General features: G+C 39.4%; 1 protein-coding gene across 3 annotated transcripts in view; it reads left to right on the forward strand.

Moving 5' to 3' along the window:
* Positions 1-27,484, forward strand: part of Pxn (Peroxidasin) — a 742,345-nt gene that overhangs the window by 618,499 nt on the left and 96,362 nt on the right. For all 3 annotated transcript variants that reach the window (XM_067108369.1, XM_067107823.1, XM_067107108.1), the window contains 3 exons: positions 1,107-1,268; positions 1,877-1,992; positions 24,765-24,916. In XM_067108369.1, coding sequence (XP_066964470.1) covers positions 1,107-1,268; positions 1,877-1,992; positions 24,765-24,916 — 430 coding nt within the window. The remainder of the gene's footprint in view (positions 1-1,106; positions 1,269-1,876; positions 1,993-24,764; positions 24,917-27,484) is intronic.

Below are 27,484 nucleotides of genomic sequence, written 5' to 3' on the forward strand. Positions count from 1 at the left end.
GTAGTTTTATTTTTATATATTAATGACTAGTGTGTTGCTTGGTTATTGTGGGCTTTATAAGGTATAAGCAGAAAAATTGTTGCCCTTCGTTTCCGGAAATTGGTATGTTTTGGTCATTCTCATCTGTCTGTTGTTTATGCTTACTTTATATCTTTGTTATTAATCATGTCGAGAAATGTTCAAATTGGATTTTTGTAGCAAAATGGCGCTTTTCAAAGAATGTAGGATTGATGGTGTTTCAGTGACGAGTTGTTGGTGTAATAAATAAGTAAATATTTAAGTTTGATATAGCTGAAGAAATGTCGATGGTAAGTGCGAGAAAGGCCAACAGAATTTGCATAGTTGAAAATATTTATCAGATTCTGTTGAGGCGATTTGGTCATTCATGTTTACAGCATGAATTAGAGTGGGCCGTTCCAATGGGTGTATAATGCTGAGGTGTTGAAAGGAAGGAGGAGGGAGAACCTAAAAACTGCTGAGTTGAAGCCCCTTCATTTAATAAACAGAAAGATCTAAAATGCATCCAAGATGTACAGTATGGTATTGGTATGTGAGGATAATTGACCACTTGCTGATGATACTTCTGACTGATTCTTATAAGAACTGGCAGTAAAGCTGTAGGAGTTCGGTTTTAAATAGCGGAGTTTATCATTTTTTTTTTTTTTTAGCAGCTTGTAACATTAATCTAGTTTAAATCAAGTTCTCATTATTGTCCTCTTGTATTTTTCTGAACTTCTTTCTGGCAATGTATATTTTAATTGTTTATTTATGAGCTGAACTTAATGCACTCTTGTTTATCTTATGTTCCAATGAGCAAAAGACTTCTTTTAGCATTGGTCCTGCTATTTTAATCCAAAAATCTTACAATACTATTTTTTATAAAAACAGTTTGCCTTACATTATTTTCATTTAGCTAATAATAATTTAAATTTTTAAGACTCATCTGTGACTGAATATGAAAAATTGTTCTTTTAGTGAAATTCAGTGTTTATTTACATACCTAAAAGCTAGGATTTGTCCTTAAATGCTAGAAGTAAAAAAATAAAGGCAGATTTCTTGAAAATATGAAGAACTAATAATTTTACCATCATTTTTTCTTTTGCTAGTCCGCCCGACAATCACAATGGAACCACATGACCAATATACAAGTCCGGGCTCAAGTATAGTCTTCTCCTGCCAAGCTGATGGTGCACCTACTCCCCTTATTTCATGGTACAAAGATGGCCAACTTCTTGTTCCTTCTGGTAGATTAACAATCTCTGTGGGTGGTAAGTCTTAATATGGCCTAGAATATATTTCCCCATAGAAAGTACTTGTAGATAATATTACTATAGCTTGTGGATGCATTCTATGTTTTGAGTAGTAATAAGTTTATGGCTATTTATCCAAAAGTAAAAGACAGGACTGATGAACTGGTTTTAATTGTAGAGTATTGTCACAACTACACAACAAAAGGAGTGAAAAACATATTTGTCAAAACTGTGACCAGTAGATTCTATGTATGTAGGTTTTATATGTTTTAATTTTACTTTCTAGCACGGTTTATGTTAAAACAGGAGTTCCTGAAACAAAATTCATATTTTTATATGCATAAGTATTTTGTGTATCAGTAGAATTACTTGCATTACGTCACTGAACATTGTCTTATCAGTTTAGCAGACAAAATTCTGAGCAAGTGTACTTGGTTTCCTTTTGTAACTTATGTTTTTGTGAAGGTCATAACGTTAGTGCATCTGATTGTTGCCCTGGTTCTATAAATAGTATTCTCTCCTATTTCTACATGACATATGAAATGATTAAAGCAGAATGTAGTGAGCTCTTATTTATTAACATTATAATTTCATTTCAAATAGTTAACTTCAGGATATGCAAACAGGAATCAGTCTTGGAGTTCAACATGTGAAAGGGTCTGATGAAGGTGAATACATTTGTCGTGCTCACAATTCTGCAGGACATGTTGAAGCTACAGCAACCCTGTATGTCAGAGACAAGGTAAGACATTACACTTTTTTTTTTAACTTGTACCATAGCCAGTGTTGTCACAAGGGAATAGGTTATTAGATATGCATTTCATATATTTTTTGTGCAAGTACTTAACCCAGTATATTAATTATTTCCGTGGGCTTACTATGTTAAGGAGGGAAGATCATCATAATACTCTAGAATTTCATGATGTAATATGAAATGGGTAATCAATATCGATGTCTTTTAAAGTCAGCTATTATCTTGTGCTATGCAATGAAGAGTGAACTGAAACACATGGTAGTGAGGGGCTGCAGTATTAGGAATATATCAGGGTTAATATCTAGGGTCTACAGAAAGGAACAAGGACAAGTGACATCTCAGTTTTCAAGAAACAGATCAGCCTTACAACCATTACTATAGTACTACCACCAATGTATAGTTGGTGATTGAATATATAAACTGGCATAGTAGTAGTGAATTGTGTTGACTGAAATATTATTGTACAGTTAAAGAAGAAGAAGTTAAGTATACCTTAGTTTTACCAGACCACTGAGCTGATTAACAGCTCTCCTAGGGCTGGCCCGAAGGATTAGACTTATTTTTACGTGGCTAAGAACCAATTGGTTACTTAGCAACGGGACCTACAACTTATTGTGGAATCAGAACCACATTATAGCGAGAAATGAATTTCTATCACCAGAAATAAATTCCTCTAACTCTTCATCAGCCGGCCGCGGGAATTGAACTCCGGCCCATCGAGTGACAGTCTGAAGCTCAACCAACTCGGCCAACAAAGGGCTAGTTAAAGAAGAGAAAAATAGGAATGAATACATGAACTTTCGTTCTTACCAATTTAAATTTGTTTTACTAGATTATTAAATTGAAAAAAAAACACTAAAACAAGTGCAAATGAGGGCTCCAAGAACATATACACTCCACCAATATCAAACTGCTATGAGCACATTTTTATCAACCAGAGAAAGTTAGTATGGGACCCAGATGGAATCTCATAGATTATGAGATTATGAGGAGACATTACCTCCAGTCGGATTTTTTTTTTTTTTTTTTTGGTTGTCAAAATTACAGTAATGCTGTGTAGGGTTCTGCTTTGTTATACCTTGAACAATGCTAAGGTAATCCTCCCTCAAAAGGTCCCATCTCCTCCAAAAATGGATTGTGATCTCTCCTAGAATCTAATACAGTGCTGACCATCATGAAGCCCGCCCTTGGTGAAATTTTTGTGAAAATTCTCACCTTTTTCTTTCATAGTCGTGCTACCAAAATAACTGAATAAAAACAATTGTGACAAAGGTAATAAAAGGAATAGGCATGTTAAGCAGACCCAGATCACCTGAAACACGATTTAATGTATCTTCATTCATTACAAATTATGTAGTGTTAGCCATGGTAGCCGAATGCAGATCTGACCAGAATTCATAAACACCTTTAAAACCTATAGTAATGTCACACAGGAGCAATTGCTTATGGCATTCTGTCAGTAATGTATCCCATTATTGCATATTCCTTTTTCTGTCATGATGTTTCTGCTTTATTTGCATTCACTTCATCTAATTTTATAATATAAAGCTACCACATATATTTTATATATGTCTGCCTGATTGCAATCAGCAAGTCATGAAACTTGTTCGCACTTGTCTTGCTACTAAACAGCTTGATCGAATATTGGCTCTGGTGTTGAGAAATGTTGCAGTTTCAAATCTCAGAAATTTTTGAAAGACTAATTAATCAGTGTTATGACAAGGAACTTGCAGTGATCCTAAATTTGGATTCATAAAGTAAATGCAAGCTACTAGTTCTGCATTGACACTGCATTGCTCCCCTGGCAGAATGCAATGGTATACCTGCCACCCAATACTAAGGAAGTCATATCCCAATGATAGTAGAAAACATTTATATAACGGCACTCACTCCTTGAGGACTTTGCTGAATGAGTCTGAAGCTTTAACTATTCTAGGTGAAAGTTTTGACTCACTACAGTATTACATTTGAGAAATATCCAACGAAGTTTCAGCAAATGTTTTAGATAGAGTGGTTCGTGGTGGTGGTAGGTTTCTGTTTCCTAACATTAGCAGTTATAACTTAGGCCATCGACGGATGGTCTCTTGTTTGTCACTTTTTAATAAGCTGTAATTTAACAGAGATCTTTCACATTCACATTTGATCCCTGAACTCCCTTTTCCTGCTGAGAGCTATACTTTTTACATAATAATTAGATATTTTGCTATTCCATAACTTCCAGATCATAGATTCTTCATAGAGTTATAGTAAAGTATCCACCAGTTCAGGTTACACCTTTATAAATGAATATTGCAACATGCTAACCTTACTGAAAATTTACAGGACACTGAATTGAGATGCCAGGAGTTTAAGAACCTTATTCAGGGACCAGATTATGGGAAGGAGCCAGTCTTTGCAATGCAGAGGACCGGGGAAGGGAATTAAAATCTTCTATATCCCGATCAGTGCCAAACCCATAAAGCAAGGGTTCTGACAATGCAGCCTTGTATGTCATAGTTTTTGTATTTAGCAATGTACAGGTAGATAAGTCTCTTGCTATTTATTCCTGACTGCTCAGGTCTGGAGACACATACACTAGGGGTTGATGATTCTCATGTGGAGCAAGTAGGTCCACTTTGGGATGCAGAAGCATGTTGGCAATCATTTCAGTGGAAGGCTTGCCTAACATCCTTTGGGTTGGGGCTACCATCCACCTCAACAGGGAGTCTGCTGTTACGGGGAGCAACCTCTTTCCTGGGTCAGCTCCAGGAAACTGGTGTGACACTTCTTTAAAATAGATAACCATCTTCCCACTGTCTGATAATTTCCCATTGCCTTTCCAACCTGTCATGGAAACATCTCTGTGTATAACTACCTGCATGGATAGGGTAGTCAGGTTGACCTGCTTGGCAAGAGCTGTTTTCCAGGTTCATGGACAGAGTATTTTTTCAACTACCTGACTTCCAGGCATGCAAGAGCCAGACTCTGTTCACATCCTTGATTCAATCTGAGGACTGGATCTACCAGACAAGAATGTTAGCAGCCCTAGAATTCATTGGTATCCAACAAATTTCCAATCACACATGAAATCTTTCGACTGGGAGGTCTTTTGAATACCAATCATAGGTTTCATAGTCATGTTCTTTGGTGGCTCCCCAGATAGGATAATTGTCTAGGTAGGCCAGTAAAGCTAAGTCCCTCTTTTCTGAGTTCCTGGACACCTATTGCTGCTAATTTTATGAAGATTTTTATGGCAGTGTTTATACTTAAAGGGCATGACCTTGAATGTGTGTGTCTTTCCGTTTCTGAAACCTGAGGATGGAGTGGAAGAGAACTGTGGAATGTGCCAATATGCATCTTTGTCTCATAGGGAATGATCAGACGCACTTGGGCAGCAGTTGTCATCCAGAACGTGTGGGCACAGTGTGTTTTTTCAGACTTGATAGGTCAGGATCACTCTTCATATGTAGGAGTTCTTCTTGGGGATGCTGAAATATGTGCCTGATGGCAAACAAAGACATCTTTGTCTATACAGTAGACCCTCAGTATTTGCGGGGATGTTTACACAACCCCAGCGAATAGATAAAATCTGCGAATGTTTGACATCCTCTAAAAATGCGTATAGCTGCCTACCCTCTAAAAATTTATAACTGCCTATTTTGGTAGTTCAAACACCAAAACACCCTCTTAAAACAACATACCTGGAGCATTTTAATATTTTATCACAAAAATGCATTTAGTCATGAAAAACGATATTAAAATATACAGTGATTAGTGAATATTTCTCTCTGAAAAATACTGTGAATAGGTGAATTTTCCACTTGAATAGTGTGTATATATGTTCCACAGAAAAAATCCTTGAATAGATGACTGCGAATCCAGAACCCTTGAAGAGGCGGGGTCCACTGTAGCTTCCTTTAGAGAGCCTTTGAATATATTCTTCCAAGGAGTGGTCTGGTATCTGAAAAACCCTTCAGGGATTTGGGAGGGGGTGAAACCACTCTGCTTTTTGAGTGATGCTGTAGAGGGTTGTCCTCAACCTGGTAAATCCTATTAAGCTTCACCTCTTCCCTTTCCCCTGATAGGTGTATCTCTGTCTGCCTCAGAAGTAGTGCTATTGTTGTAGGTTTTTTGGTTGCTGTTGTTCATGCCCCTGCAGCTGGAGGATATCTTAGGGATGACTAAAGGCTTGCATGACTCAAGTTGTGCCGAACATTCTTGGTTGGAATTCTTGGGAATATTGCTTCCCAGGTTCCACTTTAACCAGAAGAGTAGGTCCTGTACAATTCTTTTTGCAATCTCATCCAATGAGCTCCATTACACCAGTCTTCCAAGAGATCAGGCCAGAAGTGGCAAGAATGTAACAGTAAAAAGTAACATTGGGAGCCACATGTTGGAGCATGTCACTTCTTTTTTAAACCTTGAGGCATCATTCCATAAAATCATATTGTGCTCCCCCATAGGGTCCACAGAAGAGCTTTGCCACTGCAGCTAAAGCAGTCCTAAAGACTCAGGAAGCTCCTTCATTGTTACCCCCCAAATAGTGGCAGAGATTAGGACAGTTGAAGATGTGGAGCTTTATGAAGCAGGCGTGGTTGTCAAGTTTGTGACATTTCCCATAGGGACACCAAACTGCTAAGTAGCCACATCTAGTGAGAGCTTTATTCACACAAAAGAAATAAAATTTTGCCCATAACTTTGTATAGTTGTCAGATAATCGGAGGGCAGAAGTATGAAGTTTTCATAATAAAACTAATATTGTAATACTTACCTGAACACCTGAATTAGCCTGGTCACCTACCAGCCCGAACTACATCCCCATAGCTTTTACCCACTAAGTGGGCAATAAACTGTCCAGCGTTACCAATGCTTACAGGAAAATCTGATCAAATGAGTTACCTGGAAGTACTGTTGCAACATGCACAAGTCCCGGCCGAGTGAGTAGCTCTGGATACTAATTCATGTTATCCACTATTCAAATTGAAGTGGGGAGGAAGGTGGGAATCGTTCAGGTGTTCAGGTAAGTATTACAATATTAGTTTTATTATGAAAAACTTCATATTGCAATACACTCCCTGAACACCTGAATTAGTCAAATTAACAAATTTAGTGGAGGTGGGATCAATCTATTCAGCCCGACCTGCCAACAAGGAAAGCAGGTAACTCATTATTTGCCTACTCTGTATAAATGAATGTATCCTCGCCTGGTTATCCCACTCCCAGCAGGTGAGAATGTCTCAGAGAGAGTACCTGACATCAGTCTCATGTCTAGTACTGTCTGAGTCAGTTACACTCTCATGTGGTATTCAAAATCTCCTCATGGATGAGAGTGGCAAAATAAAAACCAACCTACCATGTGGCTAATCACAGCCTCCATGATTAGTGGAGAAACATTGAACCTCCCATGTGGCTAATCAAAGCACTCTCATTTATGGAGGGTCTGAGTCGAGCTACCTCTCATGTGGTATTCAAACCTCCTCATGGATAGAGAGTAGCAAAAAATAAAAACCAACCTACCATCTGGCTAATCACAGCCTCCCATGATTAGTGGAGAACGGCCAACCTCCCATGTGGCTAATCAAAGCACTCTCATGTATGGAGGGTACAATGAACCTCCATGTGGCTAATCAAGTGCTCTCATGTATGGAAGTGCACGAAGAACCTCCCATGTGGCTACTGTATGTAGGAGAAGTTGAGTGTGCAGGTCTTCAGAGTTCTTCGTCGTCTGTTGCCTCCGATGTCTGTGCAGAAGAGGTTGAAGAAACCAAACCTGTCCACTGGATCTGCCTATCTTCACAGTACTAACGTCAAACTTAATATTCTCACTATGAACCTGACTAACAGAGAATCCAAAATTCAAATTTTCTCCAGACTCACGTTCATTACTTAGAGTTCCCCCACCCTTAACATTACTAAGTAATTATAAGATCGAGTTGGTAAATCGCAAAGGGACCAAGCAGTTCTTCTTCAAAGAAAACTGAACGTCTTTTAGGTAGAAAGTCGTGGAGAACCGACACCGATTTCCAAGTGGCTGCCTCTAAGAACCTCCACACTAAGAGAGTACCCCCTAGCTAAATGAACACCTACGATAGAAGGGTTAAAGAAGCTACACACGGACTAAGAATATAACTTTCATGTAAAAAGGAGAAACGCGATGCATCTCCCAAGTGACTATTAGAGCCTACCCATTAAGGAGGGAATGAGACAGTGTGCCGGAGCTGATGACCCTCCGCCCTGCAGGTTGCGGCAAAGGCCGGCGGCGCAGAAGTATCTCCAGCGCAGATGAAACAACCTAGGCTAGCCCTCGAGGAGCACCTTTTGGACTGTCGTAGGGAAACTATCAAAGACTAGGATTCTTATGATGTACTAAACTTAAGTTCATGTGATTATACTATCACTATTGCTTAAAGATTCCAAAGCCCTAGAAGATTTCTCTATCTAGTTAACCTAATAATCACCGTGACCACGTGAGTACTACCTTAGCTAAATGGCGCACCTACAAAATAGACTTAGCGTTAAACGTGGACTAAGTGAATAACCCTCAGTCTTAGCAGAGAATACCACCTCAGCTAATTTAACGCACCTAGATAGGAGAATTTGCCACTATACGGTGGGGTGAATTGAACATCTCGTAAGTAAAGAAAAAAACAAAGACGGACTACAAAGTAAACCACCTCCAGAATAGAAAGCTCTGAACCATTCCTTAGAAAGGAAGATGAAGTGGACATACTCCGAATACTATGCGGTAATGAAAAAATTGTTAAATACTAAATATAATGTCATCAAATTAAATTGCGTTCCAAAGGCATAAACCTTTCGCACCATCGGGAATGCGTGAAATGTGCCCATAACTGTGTTAAGATGTAGTGAGCGCTTATGAACAGGAATCAGGAACCCTTCTCTGAAAGTAACTAATTGCATCATGACGAGGGACGGGAAGGATTCCGCGGTGAAATTCCAGCGGTGAGACAAAAGAAGTGTACACAGAAGCGGACGGAGTTTATCAACCTTTGATAAATATTACATCGGACATAAAGACATCGCTGATGCCGAACTGAACACTGGCAGATAAAGAACCTAAACGAACGCGACAGAGTTTTTGCTCTCATTACGACTTCGGAAGAAGAGAAATACTTATCATTTCCAGCCTAGAAACTTTGGTCGCCCATTTTTTTATCTGCAGCTAAAGCCCGAAAGAAAAAAATAAAACACTAACCAATTATCTTAACATTAGAACTGACAAATCTCACGAGAGCCCAGAACATGAACGTGGGCGTTAAAGAAGATCTTACTATTAGAAATTTTCAGGAAGATAGAAAAATGTACTGCAAAGTGCTGAAAGGTAGCCAGCAATAGCGAAAAATGGAAGAATCTTGACTTTCCCGAAAGAATAAAAGAAACCAGCTATTTTGGTTATGGCAGCCTAAAGATGGGATGACCTTCCTTATGACACAGAGGCGTCCCCATGTCAAGTTGACCTGGTAAAGCCACGGGTTGACTTCTCAAGCTGAAAGAAACACTGTCTAGACATATGCTTTGGAGTGTCTGAACTGTCTAGCTGTTTGCTTTCGGCAGTCGCCCGCAACTAGGTTCATCCATAAAGAGTTTGGATGATAATGGTGAAAATGCGGTTGTCTAAAAGATCTTCCACATGAGGAGACGTTGGAACTTCCGTAAGGAGCATTAGGAATTCTGGAACCGCGGGCGTTAGAGCCAGCAAAAAAGGAGCTGATCATAGACGTCTTGACACTACTGCAATTCCTGATTACCCTGATGAATGAGACCGAATGGCGGAAAGTATACACCTCTAAAGTTCTAATGATCTTGTTCCCCCGAGTTCTCAGATACAACACGGCAATTCGATGTTGCAAAGCAGACCCACTACTGTGTTGCACACTAGGACTGAGAAACACCTGAGGGCTTCCTTTACAGCCCTGAGGTTCCTGAAGGTTATGACTCCTCTCGTTCCCGTCCCTCCAGAGGCCCGAAGCCTGGGTTCCTCTGGGGTTGCTCCCCAGCCTTGATATGAGGCATCTGAGTACAGATGAGCGTTGGGAAGAGGGAGACTGTAGACCTTCCGGATGTCGGAATCGCTTCTTCTGACAATCACAGGCGATCCGACAAGCGAAATCGTTCCAGATTTACCTGCATTCTCTATGTGAAAGTCCCAGTGATTCCTGAGACATACCTGAAGAGAAGCATGCGGAGACACAAGACCCTGGAATTAGAGAGAGAGAGAGAGAGAGAGAGAGAGAGAGAGAGAGAGAGAGGAGGAGAGAGAGGAGGACATTCTCCCTAAGAGGCTTCTTCAAGTGATCCGGCTGTTCCCTGTTAGACAAGACCCTCTTTCCACATTGTACCTTCAACGATGCATAATTGGCACTGGAGACATGAGTTAGAAGCAACAAGTTCGTTATATGGCCACATCCCTGGACCCAGAGCAGCCACACTAATCATAAAACGCTGTGGCTACTGCTGACTGAAGGCATGCACAAAATGGAGGAGATACACTCCCTAAAACCGGTCTGTTGCAGAGCACAAAGGCGCCCATCAAGAGAACCCTCCGAATGACGGATAGTGGGTGGAAGCTTCAAAGAAGCCCCTTCTCTTGTGCCAAAGAGCGTTGTACAGTCAGGCGACATCGTGCCCTGGTTTACCAGCCTAATTGACAGCAGTGGATGAGCTGTCAGGGACTTCCAGACTGGAGGAAGTCATTTGTTTGAGCAACTAGGTTCTGCACATAGTAACTTTCGAACATCGTTGCCGGTGAGTGTAGGATTGGAGGATAAGTGAGGAAGTCTCCATCCCTTGATCAAATCAGACTCAGTGGCTGAAGGAGAACTAATATCAGTGAGGAAGTCCTCTTCCTCTGGATGCCCAATCCTTGTCAGACTGGTTCAACGAGCGGAGGATTGTTGGACTAGTCGACCAAGCCAAAGGCGGTTGTCGGACTGGTCTGACGAGCTGGAACAGGAGAAAGGGTAGGCGATCCACAGCAAGCATTGAACTTCGAAAACCTGGAAACCATGCACACCTGGGTGTGTGAGGAGGACACCTGACGTATCAATCGTTGATGACAAAATGGAGGCACCAAAGTATAGGTTGTGCAAGCCCGCAAAACCCAACAGGGATGAGCTTGCCGGACCGCCCCCTCCTGAAGCGAAGAGGCTGCAACACGGACCCTCAAATCGGATGTATCAAAACCCTGTTTTGCTTTTCCGGAACTGAAGACCTGGAATCAACAGACTCACCAACAAGGATGCCTAATTCGGAGGACAGAAAAACCACCTTTCTTGCATGGTCAGGAGGGATAAACAAATTTCAACACACTTGGACGTAACCACTGCGATCTCATAGCCCCGATGTTGGACAAGATGGGAAGGTCCCAACCGGAGAACCTTTAAAGCCATTGAAGGGGAAATTGCGCATACTGAACCAAAGGTAACAGAAACAGCCCCAACTGCAGGAAACATGGAAAGGGCTGTCCAAACTTGTTACTGACACAGGCTGGGCGGCCTGCAAGCTGACTGCTGCAAGGTTTTTCAAGGGAGTTGCAGAGTGCTGTTACAGTTAGGCATAACTATTGGTGCTGATACACTGATCCTGGCGCAGACCCCAAAGAGATCAGAGAGGGTGGCCACTGATGCTATTCTGATACAGGGTTGAAGCAAAAGATTGCCCTGATTTGCTGAGTTAAAGCCAAGAAAACAGGATGTAACCATCAAAGGTACCCTGATGTTTAGTCCTTTTACCAACATGGAGGCCTGGATCTTTCGTCAAACCCAGATTACGACCTAAGGGCAATGGAAGAAGGGTTTAGAAAAAAAGGGAAAACCTGGTCTTTGGTAGCAGCTGAAGAGGCCATAGATTTCAAGAAAATAGACTGGTTCTGTTCCCTCCCTTTGATAATCTTGATAGACATTATCAGATCAGAAAATTCTTTTAAGACATGATCACTTGTTGGAAAAACTCGATCACAGAATTACCACCATCATAAGGCATTGATAAAAGGGCAAACCCTCAGAGAAAGTTTGCTCTGAAGGAGGAGTATTCAAGGAAAACAAAATTCAGAACCAGATGCATCCAAGAAAATCTGAGCGACCCTCCGCGGATCTGGAAACCTTTGTTGCACAGAGCACAAAGCTGGAAATAAAACTGATGATTGTCAAATGAGCAGGACCCTAAAGATCAGAGAAGACCACGCTCAACTACTTTCAGTAAAGAACCTGTTAGTCCTAAAATCCTTCTGAGTGATTCCTAATTCTAAATCCACCTTAGAACACGCTTTCAGATTCAGGGGACATTTGCTGCCAAAGTGAAAGCTCCGTGCCAGGTGTGGCAGATCCTCCTTTAGCTTTGAGGTTCTCCATGACCCCCCGTCACCCATTAGGGCTGACCTACTGGAAGTAGGTCTATTTTTGCATCACAAATTTAAAGGCAGTATCTAAACTGTGTTTGATAATTGCAGTTATCTCTAGTTTCCGTTAATTTAGTCATAAAGCTGGTAAATAGGAGTAGACCTACTCAGCTATTAACTTGTCCTCTAACCTTTCACCGTGGTTCTTCCATCTGATCCAACCGACCAAGACTCGCACGCCTATCCCACTGATACTACTCTGGGGGTTCTAGATAAAAACACAAACAGAATGTTGATCGTGTTTGAGGTACTCATCCTAGGGCAGAGCGTGTAGGGCTGATGGCCATCAGCATCTCCAGCAGAAGAAAGGCTCCACCGTCGAAGATGTAAACAAAGTGGAAGCATCGCCACTACAGGTTAAGATGAGCAGAGGCAGTCTTCTTGTTTGACTTATCAAACAGTCAAAAGTCAAAACAACAAGAGAAGTTCCAAATCCTGTCAATAAAGTATCCATGCAGGAGAAAATGCGTTGAAAATGTAATTACTTGATCTGATGTCCAAATTCTTGAATGGGGTTGGGCTAAATGACAAAAGTTCACCTGATGTAGGACACCCCACACAACATGAACAAAAGCAATTGAGAATTATCTCGGCCTTGTTCTCAGCGGGACTTGCAGCAGTGTTGCCAGCATTACTTAGTAACTCATTTGAAAACTTAATTTTCCTGTAAGAAAAATGCCTGACAGTTTTTGGTACCACTTAGTGGGTAAAGCTATGGGGATGTAGTTCGGGCTGGTAGGTGACAGGGCTAATTCAGGTGTTCAGGATTGTATTGCAATCAGTGTATTTCTAACCATTGCCTCCTGCTTCCAAGTAACTGAAAAATTCTGAAATTCTGCCTTCTGATTTATTGTTTCTAAAGGAAAGGAAAGAAGTTCGGGCCACTACAGGATTGTGGAGGTGCCATACTTTCCATTTTAGGTGTTATAAGTCTGATCTGAGAGAGATAATTTTTGGGAGTTTAGAATCCTTGAATAGATATGTGGCATGTATTTTTCAAGGACTAGACTTGGGGCAGTTTCTGTTACTAATTTCATCTAAAACTCAAAGGCATGATAGTTAAATCATCTAGAAGTGCTGTAGCCTTTTGCAACAAGATTTTATGTATTTATTTTATAGTTTTGAACGTTAGTGACTTAAGATTTTAGGTGCAATTATGTGACTAAGAAAATGACTTTTCGGCATATACATAATATTGCTTTGTTTGTTTCTCACAAAGTTCGTATCTTACAGAAATATTTTCGAATGTTTCGTGATGAAGAATGTACACAAGTGTTTTTACGACTCTTTTCTCCTTTCTTGTTTGGAGGGAAGTTTTTCTTCAGGGTGACTCATCTCAAATCTTTCAGTTAAAAGCATGTTATCAGTGATCAGTTGGTTTTTTCAACACTTTTGCTGTCATCCATACGCATAGAATCATAGCTTAAAATGTACTACAATGACAAAACATTATCTGTTATCTTTACCTGATTAGCATTCCAATTTTTATTACGTACTTTGTGTGCTCTTATTAACCCTTTAACACTGTTTATTTCTTTTTCTAAAAACGCCTCCTGTATGCTAGCGCCCACGCAGAGGCAGCGCGCCGCATGAAAAAGTTTTCAAAATCACAGCGCTAGTTTTCAAGAGATTAAGAGTCTATTTGGTTCTTTTTTCTCATTGCCTGGTGCTTAGCAGTATATGCAATCATCAGAAATGAAAAAATATTATCATATGGAAAAACTGATAGAAGCTGGGACAAATAAAGGAGGAAGGAAAAAAAAAAAAGTTAATTAATACTACTTTATTATTATATTATTATTACAATATGTACAATTGAGTCAAGGTTTGGCAAATGAATTATAATCAAGTCAAACAGGAATCATAAAAGAAAAATAAAGTCAAAATAGAAGTAGCAAAACCATCATAGTGAAAAAAAGTAAAATAACAGGCAAAAACAATAAACAGCTAGAACATGTCAGCAAACGCATTGCTACATCAAAACGCATAAACCACAACTGTAAGCAGCATAACCCAAAACAATGAACATAATATAAAACAAGCAGCACACACCAAAGTAATAAATCATTAAGCATTTAAACATCAAAATCAATGATTTATCAGCACCAATAATACAGCATTAAACAAAACAGCATAAATAATATACCCCAGCGGTAATACAAACTCTTCAGGCAGCGCCGCCAAAAAATCAATCTCCATAGAGACGTCGAGACAGACTCAGGAGGATGTACACCATCGGACGATCACCCGTCGAGTCATCGAAGCAGCCCATGACTGTGAGACAGGAACACATCCCAAAACACACGAAGACTATGGCTAAGTCGAAGAGATAACAGGTTGGCTGTCTCACTGCAGAAACAAACTGCTCCACAGATGACTACATCCTCCAACTGCCGACGACAACAGGTATCAATACCAGCTCTTCAAATCAAGTAACCATACTACTTTGCCGTCGAGAACCTGACTCGCTACTTTGGATACCAAAATCTGACTGTCGCTGTAACGACGCCATGACTGACGTAAAAATCCACATATAAAAATAAGAACCACTTGTTTTCAGCGATTCAGCGGAACAAGGAAATTATATTTTCAAACGGATTGTCCCAAAACAAAGACAAAGTAGACTTTCCGTTGTTGCAAAATGAAGGTAATGATTGATTGTTACTCGAACGTGAATAATTATGGCTTACTAATGCGTTTTCGATCATTTCGTCGAAATGCTGGACCGAACGTTAAAATTTGTCAGTTATCGCATTTGGCGAAAATATTAAAACCTGTGAAGAGCTAGTTTAGTCGATTATTTTTTGTTGCATTCATATGAAATAGGCCATATTTCAATGAATCTAAAGGAGATCTAAACAATCAACTCACTTTTTGGTATTGGGTTTTTATTAACTTGTTCCTAGGGTCTAAATTTTCTGCAAGAATGCCACGTTTTGTGGAATTTCTAGTATCTTTGGTGGGATGAAAAGTTTTTAGAGATAACATCCAACTCAGTGTCAGTACTGTCTTGAATTCCTACTGTGAATCTTAAATAAGCGTTTCTAATAGAGTGGTATTCAGTATCAAGGACATCCCTAATACTGTGCAAAGAATTCTGACCAATTTCAGACAGAATATCTCAGAAGGTAGGAGAACACTCTCTGAGCACTGCCAGAAAGATGTAAAAACTCCTCCCTCCCCACCCCCCACACCCGAACTGAAACCTTTGACCTAGAGGGCTAGTTTAAACCAAGCCTTGTCATTATTTAGGCTTGCAGGCAAGAGCATGTTGCAGCCCTTTGGTGATAAAAACAAACAAAAACATCAGAAACTGTAGGGTGTTCACCACTGATTCATATAAGCAAGGAGCGGAGGAAATTATTTTTTCAAAAATTCACCAAAATCTAACATGCTAGAGACTTTCCGTTTGTCGCAGCAACACAAAATGACTAGATTGTTACTCACTAATAAATTATGGCTTAATAATATATGATCATTAAGGAAATAAAAGTTAATCAATGTTAAATTTTATTAAGTATCGTGTATTAGCGTAAAATATTAAAACCTAAGAGCTAGTTGAATGATTTATTTTGTTGTATTCTAAAATGAAATTACGACATTTTGATGTATAACACTTGGAAAGTAACGAATAATATGAAAGGCTTATGCATCATGGCAAAGCAGACGCAAGAAAGTTTGCCACAATTTTCAGCTGGATTCGCTGGAGCGAAGGAAAATTTTTTTCTGCAATCACAAAATCTAAATATTGTGATTAGAGACTTTCTGTTTGTTTTTTCAGAATGAAGGTTAATGATTGAATCATCAGAAAATGAAAATTATGGCATATAAATATTGAATATTTGACAGCCAAAAAACCGTTTGATATAATTGTATCGCGCATTTCGCTGTAAGGAAAACTGTGAAGAGCTAATGAATTAATTTTTTATAGTTGTATTGTACACTAAATTGCGATGATTTTGATGTATAACAGATTATGTAACGATTACTAAGGACAGAAAAAACACGGTAAGCTGACAAGAAAATGCATGAATTGCAACGCGAGCGGAGGCAAAATTATTTTTTCAAAAAATTCACCAAAAATCAAAATATTGTGCTAAGACTTTTCCACTTGTTGCAAAATGAAGGTAAATGATTGATTGTTACTGAAATGTAATAATTTTAGCTTATTTGATTTTTTTGACCCATTTCAATGAGTTAAAAGTTGACCCAGTTGCTTTTTTTCTATTTATCGTTATTTCGATGTAAAAGATTTAAAAACTGTTAATATAAAGGAATGATTCATTTTTTTTGTTGTATTCTTACATGAAATTGCTATTTTGATGTATAACACTTATGTAACGAATAATATGATTGATGTATACACAACTTATGTAACTAATAATATGAACAAGAAAAATACGCCAAACTGACGCAAGAAATGACAGGATTTTCAGCGAAACCGCATACAAGGAGCGAGGAAATTATTTTTTTCAAAATACCAAAAATCTAAATATTGTGCTAGAGACTTTCCGTTGTTGCAAATGAAGGTAAGTGATTGAATATCACCAGAATGTAATTTTTTGCTTATGGAGACCCAAGTAAAAAAGAGTTTTTTATATATATATCATTATATATCGAGTCATATATATATATATATAACGTTATAAATTTTGTTAAGTTATCGTGATTTATTTATCGAAAAATATTAAAAAAATGTGAAGAGCAAAGGAATGATTTATGCAGTTGTGGATTTTACATGAAATTACAATTACTCTTGATGCAAACACTTTATGTAACGAATAATATGAAACGGCGAAAAATACGGTAAGCTGACGCAAGAAATGCCACGATTTTTCAGCGATTCCGCGCCGCGAGCGGAGGAAATTATTTTTTTTCAAAAATTCAAAAATCTAAATATTGTGCTAGAGACTCTCCGCTTGTTGCAAAATGAAGGTAAATGATTGATTGTTACCGAATGCAATAATTATGGCTACGGATGCTGCCGATCATTTTCGGTCGAGTCAAAGCGGACCGAAGGTTGATTTTTCTCATTTATCGTTATTTCGATGTAACATTTTAAAAAACCGTAAGAGCTAAAGGAATGATTTATTTTTGTTGTATCTATACCACAAATTGCGCAGTGTATAACACTTTATGTAACGAATAATATGAAACGCGGAAAAAATTTATTTGTAAGCTGACGCAAGAAATGCCAGATTTTTCAGCGAGTGCGCCGTGGAGCGGAGTAAATTATTTTTCAAAATTCACCAAAATCTAAATATTGTGCTAGAGACTTTCCGTTTGTTGCAAAAATGAAGGTAAATGATTGATTGTTACCGAATGTAATAATTATGGCTTACGGATGCGTTTTTTTATCATTTCGGTCGAGTCAAAGTAACTGAACGTTACAATTTGTCAGTTATCGTTATTTCGGCGAAAATTATTAAAACTGTAAGAGCTAAAAGGAATGATTTATTTTTGTTGTATTCTTAAATGAAATTTCTTACATTTTGATGTATAACACTTTATGTAACGAATAATATGAAACGGCGAAAAATTACGGTAAGCTGACGCAAGAAATGCCATGATTTTCAGCGGAGTCCGCTGAGGAAATTTTTTTTAGATTCACCAAAATTCTACATATTGTGCTAGAGACTTTCGTTGTTACAAAATGGAAGGTAAAGGATTGAATATCAACAGAATATGAGATTTTTTGCTTACCCAAAAGAGGACCTAAGTAAAAAAAAAAAAAAAAAGATATCGTACCGTATATATATAGAATATATACCTATATTATAGACAGAGAGTCATATAGACATAACATGGCACTTATACTGCTACCATACTACTACTACTATATATATATACTACACTACTACTACTACTGCCACTTCAAGAAGATTAGATACATAAATTATATTGTTTTTTACAATTTTGTTTATTTGCTACAAACAAAACTAAAAGGAATGGTTAGAAAACTTTGTTTTTGCAGCAAACGAAATTTACAAACAGCAATGAATACAGATATATATAAAAACTTGTAATAAATATAAACTAAAGAATGAATACTTTAATGCAGAATACTCACTCGCAAATATAAAAACTAAAAATAAATTTAATGAATACTCACTTGTTGAAATATAAAACTGGAAAAAACCACTGCAGAATACGACTAGTAAATATAAAACATTTTGAATGCTCAGCCACTTCCTGACTTTCGCGGCTGTCAGTTAACCCTCATCACTGAAGAGTCGGTACTTTTTCCAATACTACTGACCCGCGTTGAAAGGACCTCACGCGCATCACTATCGCCGGTGAATCGCCGCAGCTCCAGCATTGAGACTGACCGGGCAGGCGACTAGAAGAAATAATTTTATTGTGGTTCCTGGAGTCCAAGAAGATGTATTTGACTAAGTTCCTTCTTGTTCTCGGTGAGGAGAACATTATATCGCCTGTCAAGATACACAGCAGATAGCCAAGCAGGGTTCCTACCCGGCACTGCTTGGCTGTTTTTCCATGGTTTGAAGAGAAGTGGTGATCTGTGACTGCAGCTGCATGTTCCAAAACAACTTTGCACTTAACCCACGGTTGGAATTCTCCAGCTGTGAGATTTTTTTCATCTGCGAAGCACATGTAGCGGTCATGGAGTGCGTTTCAGAGTTTCTGTTATGTCACTTTATTTTCTCCCAATCTGACATTTCCTTAAAATAGAGCTGGAGATTCAGGGGCTAGCCAATTTACTTCAAGAATAACGGTTTTGAGGGCATTCCAACCACCTCAAGAAACTGGCGGGTCAACCTCCGACACAGTCCGGAATTTTACCCAAGTGATGATGAGGCATTCTGAGGGCCAACTGAAGGAGGTATTTGAGGAGCTTCTTGTGTCACCACCTGGTTCCGCCCCTGGCGAAGATACTGGGAGCGACACTGATCAAAGAGATCAACATGCTCCCATGTTGCCCGGTTGTAGTGCCCTGATGACAGTTAGGGCTGCTGGAACGTGTCCTCAAGTCATCGTAACTTATTTTCCCAAAGCAGCTTCTTCCGCTGGGTGATCATCGTTTTGGATGACTCATTGTCACCGTGGATTTCTTCTCACTGAGTCGGACTTCCTTCCAACAGATGACGGACATCTCTTCCGCCCGCCACTCTGTCTTTGATTACGCAAGATCCGTTATCTGGTGGCTAGCAAACCCTTTGAAGACATTCCAATCTTACGCACTAACAAGCTAAGGGCGCTGATTTGATCGTTCACCTGCCGGCATGTGTCATTTGGCCACGGATACCTGAAAGTTACCTTAACTATCCATAAAATCAGGTGGCATCCTGGTTCACCGATCTGCCAAGACCAAATGACGCCCACGCAGCGTGAGAAGACCTAGAATATACCTAAAACCACAACGATCCAGTGTTGGCTTCCGCCAAAAATACAACTTTCAAGAGTAGACCGAACAGCCTTCTTCAAGGTTTGACTTTGATACTTTGACGCCTTTGTTTGCAATCATACCCAGGTTATCCAAAGAAAGGTTCAAGGAACCACGAGTCTGGGCACCGCTCACTAATGAACCCAAACACTTGGCGCACTAAGATGAGGCGGTCACGCGCATTCTAATATAGCCATTTGGCTGGAAGGCAAAACACCTGTCCAACGCCAGGAACCGCACGGACATAATACCGCCACATTAGGCGTACTTTCTCTTCCGCTCCAATATTGCTTGACGTCAGCAGCAGGCATCATCCCAAAGAATGTGGAGCCCCAAAAAGTGCGCACATAACGTCCTGAGGTTGAAGTTCCCCGCCAGCGTGCAAAACGCCGTCCGCACTCCTCAAGGCAGTAAAGCGAACTTGCTGAATCTCCGCAACCAGGAATTCAAGCAGCTCCCGGACCAGGAAAAGCTGAATGAACCCCATTGTACCTGTAAGACAAAAAATAGGTCATACCAGGTACTGGACGAAAATGGGTGCATGGCTTAGTGGGGTCCCTGACCAAAACTCATAATTTTGGACGAACGGCCTTTCACCTGAGTTGCCATGATCGCTATGAGTTTTCAATGTATGATCAAGTTGCGTGAGTACGCCTCCGGGCACGCCCGCACTCACACCCAGCCGGGCAGCAGTCACAGGCCTTGCCATCACTTTCCTCAGTGTCCTGACCAGCTGGCAATCGAAGTCATCCGACTCCTGAACTGACTTTCTCCCTGTAGGCACTAAACCCACTAAACCTAAGTCACTTTCCCGCTGAGGATCCCGTAAGAGCGGGACATTGGGGCCATATTCGTCATCGCTGATCGTCAGAGCGTTATGTCGCCCAGCGCTACTGACCAACTACCACCGAAAAGGACTTCTGACCTGAGCAATCGAGCCCGATAAGTACTCATCATGTCCTTGAGGCCAGCCTTTATGTTTTCGATGCCTGGCAGACACCCTGATGCTTCCTAGGGCCGTAAAAGGAACGGTGTGTGACCCTTGGTCGCCATAGGTCACATCGTGGGTCAACAACACGCCAATTTATAAGAAGCTGGTCATTAAGTTGCTGGGTCCTCTCCAGCATCCAAGTCCAAAATCCGAAGGACACGCTCACTCCGACAGGAACTGTACCTTTACATCCCCTGAAAACCGGCATCTCTGCAAACATTCTGCTGCAGCACGAGCGAGCAATACTTCGCAAAAGTTCACCAAAAATCTAAATATTGTGCTAGAGACTTTGATGCGCTTGATGCGAAAATGAAGGTATGCGCGATTGGGTGACGCCAGAAACAAAAAACAACAGCTGGATCCGTGAACTTCCCAGTGATCCTCCGAGGCGCTGGATTTGAAATCTTCCGCAAACTAGGCCTATAATTATTTTTCCTAACATTTAAAAGCATTTTTCAGTCGACAAGCAGGTAACATCCACTCGGCATTCGACAGACAATTTTGGACGACGTTTAAAATGTCAACAGGCATTTAAGGGATAAGAAAGAGCAACAAGAGACAAGTTGAACTGGGGTTAAGACTGGCAGGTAATACATACTATAAATGAATCTGCATGAATATATTTTCCAGTAGCATGCAACACAAAAGAAACCAATACAGTTAGTTCTCTGTTTTATGTAAATTTCGACCTACATCGTTTCATGGTTACATCTCACCATCTTCATAAATTTATTAAAAAATTCTTGTTCCATCATTCTGATGTAGGGCATTCAGACTGCAGGAACTAGTTGGCACGTGGGAACAGATGAATGACGTGATCCACACTTTGCCAGCATGAGAAGCGGCATTGTACTATTTCGCTGTACCCCATTTTGGTGTGCTTCATTTGCTCTCTCTCATTTGCTGTTGCTTTTTCTGGAACTTTGGATTTCATTGTGGTTCCCAAGTGAAAACGAGAACTCATCTGATAACTAGTGCATCCGAAGTCGGTGAAAGACATCTCCATAGGTCAAGTCCATCTGAAGAAGGGTAAAGTAACCCGAACATAGGTCGTGCGCATGGGCCTTAGCAGAACGACTGTGTTGGCCATAGTCAAGATACAAGCAGCATACTTGAAACATGTGAAAAGATGTGCACCAATGAAAATCACCTGTGATTAACGTGAAGCCAGCATAGTGGTCTCAGAACGTAGATGGAAGGATAGTTATTGCTTTGGCTGAAGACCAGAACCAACGGCGTATTCCAGTGAGCCTTATGTTGATTCAAGAGGAAGGCTAAAAGATTGTTGATAGTGGTGAAGAAAATGGGGAGGGCAGTGGTGAAGAATTTTTCCGCCAGTAAAGGTTGGTTTTTAACAGTTTAAGGCATCGCTGATTTGCACAATGAAGTTGTGGGGTGCAGGGAAAGCTGCTAGCGCTGATGAGAGCAGCAGAAATTTTCCTAGTGGTTTGGCTGAGATAATTAGGGGAAGGGGTTACTCTGCTGAACAAGTGTTTAATGTGGATGAGACAGGGTTGTTTTTTAAATGAATGCCCTGCCGCATACATGCATTGCAAGGGGAGGAGAAGACAGCACCAGGCCATAAAGCTGGTGGGAAGAGATTGACTGTTTCTTGAGGCTAATGCTGTTAGTGGCTTTGAAGCTGAAGCCCTGTTGGTGTATCTGGCAAGAATCCAAGGGCACTCAGGGCATTTGGAATGGTCAACTACCTGTCATCTAGAAGTCCAACAAGAAGGCATGGGATGACACTTTGATGGTATTTGAGGACTGATTCAATGACCACTATTTTGTGCCCCAAGTGAAGGAGTACAGCTAAAAGGGGCTGCCTTTTTTAAGGTCCTGCTTGTCTGACAATGCCCCTGGTCACCCTGCCCAATTGGAATGACTTTTATCATGATGTCAAGGTGGTTTCTTTCCACCTAATACCCACCTCAACTTTTACAGCCTATGGACCAAAGTGGTAATGCCTCTTTAAGGCATGATACTCCAAAGGATATTTGCTTCTGACTTTCAGGGCAACTGAGAAGGACAAGGACTTGCATTTCTGATTCTTGGGATGAAGTTAAGCAGACTAACTTTGAATGGTGTGGAAAAAATTGTCATCAATTTGTGTATGATTTCTATGGCTTTCAGGAGTCGGGAGCTGTCACCAAGAATTTTAACTGAGTAACAGCTTGATTTGGAGGTGGAGGCTAATGATGTCAGTGCTAGCATCTCATGGAGAGGAGTTATCTGCTGAGGACTCATTCAAATTGGAAGAGTTGATGATTGAAGAGGACTGAACAGATGGTCCAACCTCAGATCCTTAAGAGTTTGCTAACCAAGTCTCAGCAGATGGATTTGCCTGATAGGGAGGGATTGGCAAAAGTTTGAGACCCAGGACCCCAACACTGCAAGGTACATAAGGTTGCCAGAGGGGTCAGTGGATCCCCACAGTGTTACATGAGATCTGGGAGAAAAGAGTAAGGTATCCTTCCAGCTTATCCTGAACACTTTTTTTAAGAAAGTGGGGAGGCCTGCAGGAGTCCCTGCCTCCCCCACACGCTCCAGTTCGCTTCTACCACAGCATCTGCAGCACCTTTGCAGGATGGCTTTCCGGACTCACCTTGCCAAGTATCTCCAGCACCTTCCACTCAGTAACCTAATGCAAGCCTGTCTCCACCTCCTTTGCAACGGCCAGGAGTGCAAACCAATCACAGGAGTAAGGTAAGGAATTGTTTACCTTACTTCCTGGGTTGGCTTGCATACTGGCCTTGCAAGGTGGGGGTGAGACAGTGCTATAATTTATCACAGGAGTAAATGCCAAGGACAATATTACTCTTGTACTGTATGTATGTGCTCAGGAATTGCTTTTTATTTTGCTGATCACTTCACTTCATATGCTTAAGTTTCGACTATGGACAAAATCGTTTACATTGTGGCCGTGGGGACGGATTTCAGATGTAAACTCGAGACTTACTTTAAAGATTAGTTGGGGAATTGTAAATCAAAACTCTTTTTCAAGATGTATTTAAGTTGTTAGCAAAAGAAAAGGGCATTTGGTTTAAAAACTGAGCTGGCAGTTAGGCATAAAGGGGACTGCAAATAAAGGCTATCACTTTCTGCAAGAAGAAATGGTAGGCAAATTTAACTATTCCAGACACCATGAACTAAATGATCCATGCATAATGACAAATCATTGACTAATGGTTTTAATTAACTGAAATTTCTAGTTACTGTGGTTTACAAAGTCAAAGGCAAAAAGGAAGCGTGGAAGATATGATAACCTAGAGCCTAATCCAGAATCTACTGCAGCGAAGTACTGCTGCAAATTTAACAAATATGCCAAACTGCTGAAAAATTAAATAACTATTTTTTTTTATTTGTGGGGCTAAGACTACATACTTAAATTGTTTTGAACATAACTGCAACATCTCATCGACAAGGCATTATAATAATTCCAGTTAATGAGGAGCACTAACTTATGTGTTTTCCTTATCACAGACTAAAGAGCAAATATAATTGTTTAGCTGACTTGCGCTCACTGTTGCCACATCTATGTGAAAAATTGATGGAAGATGTTAGCAGTGATGTAGGCAGGAAGACAAGTCACTCTGCCTTGAGTCTTTGTGCTCTATTACTTGTGTCTGAGAGTGCTATAATGGCCAGATAACTGCTATAAAAGAACCTGCATATTACAGTCATTTATCTCCTTGAATTTTTTTATAGAGTTTGGTTGTAATTCTTAGATGTAATTTTTACTGAAGAACTAATTCTTCTTACTCTATGAAGATGATGATAGTGTTTGTATTCTTTTAATACCATATGATTCATTTCAACACAAAACATATACAGTATTGTTATAGTTTATTGCTCTTTTCCTGTGGCTGATAATCTTTTAGTTAAAAAAACTTTAGGAAATTCGATAATTAATTTAAATGTATTATGCCTCTTCATCCTGGTGAATAAAAGAAAGCTTTTTAATTCAGGTGGCTCCAGTTATTCGCAAGGAACCAAGAGATGAGTCTGCAGTTTCCAGCCAGGAAGTTGTAAAGATGCCCTGTAAAGCAGATGGACGCCCAAAGCCCTTCATTATATGGAGAAAAGATGGTCATATCCTAGAAAATGGTGACAAGCATAGGTACCAATGTAATATATGTTATTTATGATAATATTGTTTATTAATGAACCATTTCTTCTTAGCTCCCAATTGTTTACGAAATCTCCCATAGCATGGTACATATATTCATGATCTCATCAATCATTGATAATCAGTATTGTCACTAAAATTCTTGCAGCATTCATAAAATTTTTCTTTTAATTGCAACACCCCAGAAAATCAAAGAAGTCTTCAATTAGACATAGTACACATAAAGTTTTAGAAAACTGGATCATCCTGCCCTTCCCCAAGGAGTCTTTTGTATTTGCTGATGAAGGGTTTTGGAATCATGGTGAAAAAGGAAGGAAACAGCTACCTGTACAGTAATGTATTTTTTTTATAATCTTGTATCATTTGAGGATGTAACTCGCCTAGTACTTCCGTAGAATTTTACAAAATGCTTTGAAGAGATGAGTCGAGTTTGCTATCTTGATTTGGGAAAAGTGTAATTTTGATTTAAAATGCCTCTGTTATTTTCCTCTTAACTTCTGTAGCCAGTATTTTAACATTACTTGTCAGAGTATAGGCTTTATTATTATTTTGCTGTCAATAATGATTGGCACACAGGAACTTATTTTGTATTTACAGGAACATTATGTTTTTTATCCATGCACACTGGACTACATAACTGATTTAGATTTCTACAGGCAAGTCTGTAGCGGCCCTATGTTATTGTTATGGTTTTATATAGGCTTTTAATTTGTCTAGAAACATTCTTAATCTGTTTTAGACAGCGTAACTTACCTTTGGAGAGCCTTTACAGTGGCGTCTTGTCCATAGTCAGTGATGTTGATCCACCCTGGTTGCAGATCTTTGACGGCTTCGGTGTCTTTTGTCTCCCTCCAGAATATTTACCATCATTTATCCATTGATGAATTGTTACTGATATTTGTAAACCCCTTATTTTTAACTTTGGTTCATAAATAAGAGATTTCTCCTTGCAATAAACTTTGGTTCATAAATAAGAGATTTTGTTGCTTAAGCAACCCATCCTCACACCAGCAAGCTCATTTTTGTGGTGGATTTTGGGAAGTAACATAGCTTTACCTAAAGTACCATCCTCATTATGCAGATATGATCAAAAGTATCACTACAAACGTTTTAAAAAATATACAATGACAAAAGCTTCCCAGAAATATTCTGGTTATTGATTATATGGATGCAAAATTATTATATGTAAACAAGATGCAGGAAGCAAAATTATCACTAATAAACGAAACATCAGATTTGTTACCCGTTATATATTTTCCAGCAAATAAGGAAAAAGTTAGTAGGAATTTACTTTGTTTTTAACTCATATCTGTCCATACCCCTGTTGGCATCTTTTTCCCATTGTCTGTTTGTCTATTTTGGTTTAACTATATTATTGTATATGGCTAGTTTATTCTTGTCTTTCGGTCTTTCTTAATTAACTTTATATATTTCTAGAATATCATTTCTCATATTCAAAATGTTTAAGTTTTAAAAACTAGTTTATTTTATATCCCTTCATCACTCATTTTAATATACTCGTATATCATTTTATGTTTAACCCCATTTCTAAGGGCTTTTGCATTTGAGGTATGTATCACTTGGAAATTCCATTTTATTATGCCTCATTTAAAATTACATTACTTTCACGAATCCATCTAGTTTGCACTTCAAATCTTTAAAGATGTTACATAAACCACTTTTACTGGAAGAGGCCAGGAATATCTAATTAGAATTCAAGAAAAAGTCATTGTGCTCACCAGGGATAAATTTACTGGAAAAGGAGTTTGACAACTTTTCCATGCAGAAGGTAAGACGACCGATATATAATGCACACATACAATGTCTAAAGCAATACACACAATTTTGTCCTAAAATCTGTTACAGTTAACATCCACAGATGTCTTTTGCCAGACTCACTAAGTTTTGACAAGGCTAGAAATTAGGAGTTACAAGATTTATTTGCAGTTTGGTCAAACTTAATTCTTGTCAGAATTCCAGAACTCTTATGTTCTCTAAACAAGAATATTCATTACTGATATTTTTGGCTGGTTTCAGTCTTTACCTGGCTGTACAGTACTCTCTCTCTCTCTCTCTCTCTCTCTCTCTCTCTCTCTCTCTCTCTCTCTCTCTCTCTCTCTCTCTCTCTCTGCTTCCGATCTTCAGATTCCTAAGTAAGGCTGTGAAACTAAACATTACCGCTAGGCTCACGATCCTTCCAGACACAAAGTCTATTCTTTGAAGTCTTTAATCGACTATTTGTGTCTTCAAAATTTTTCGTTCTTTTATTATGTCAACAAACAAGTTGACTATGATGTCTTCTTCTTTCACTTGTGAGATTGCGGTGTCCTCTTTACAGCCCTTTCATAAGCCACACACACACTTAGAGCCAGTTAGTATCTATTACTGAAAAGAGTCAGTTAGTATCTATTACTGAAAAGAGCCAGTTAGTAGCCTATCTATTACTGAACCGACCTTTTAAAAATGTTCAGTTTTCAAGAAGAACTCTGGCAAGATTTATGAAGAATATAGTTTAGCAAATCATAGATCAAATTTATTTTGGTATTATGCAACCCAAAT

The sequence above is a fragment of the Macrobrachium rosenbergii genome, chromosome 1 (genome assembly GCF_040412425.1).
Source record: "Macrobrachium rosenbergii isolate ZJJX-2024 chromosome 1, ASM4041242v1, whole genome shotgun sequence".
In the NCBI taxonomy this organism is placed as follows: Eukaryota; Metazoa; Arthropoda; class Malacostraca; order Decapoda; family Palaemonidae; genus Macrobrachium; species Macrobrachium rosenbergii.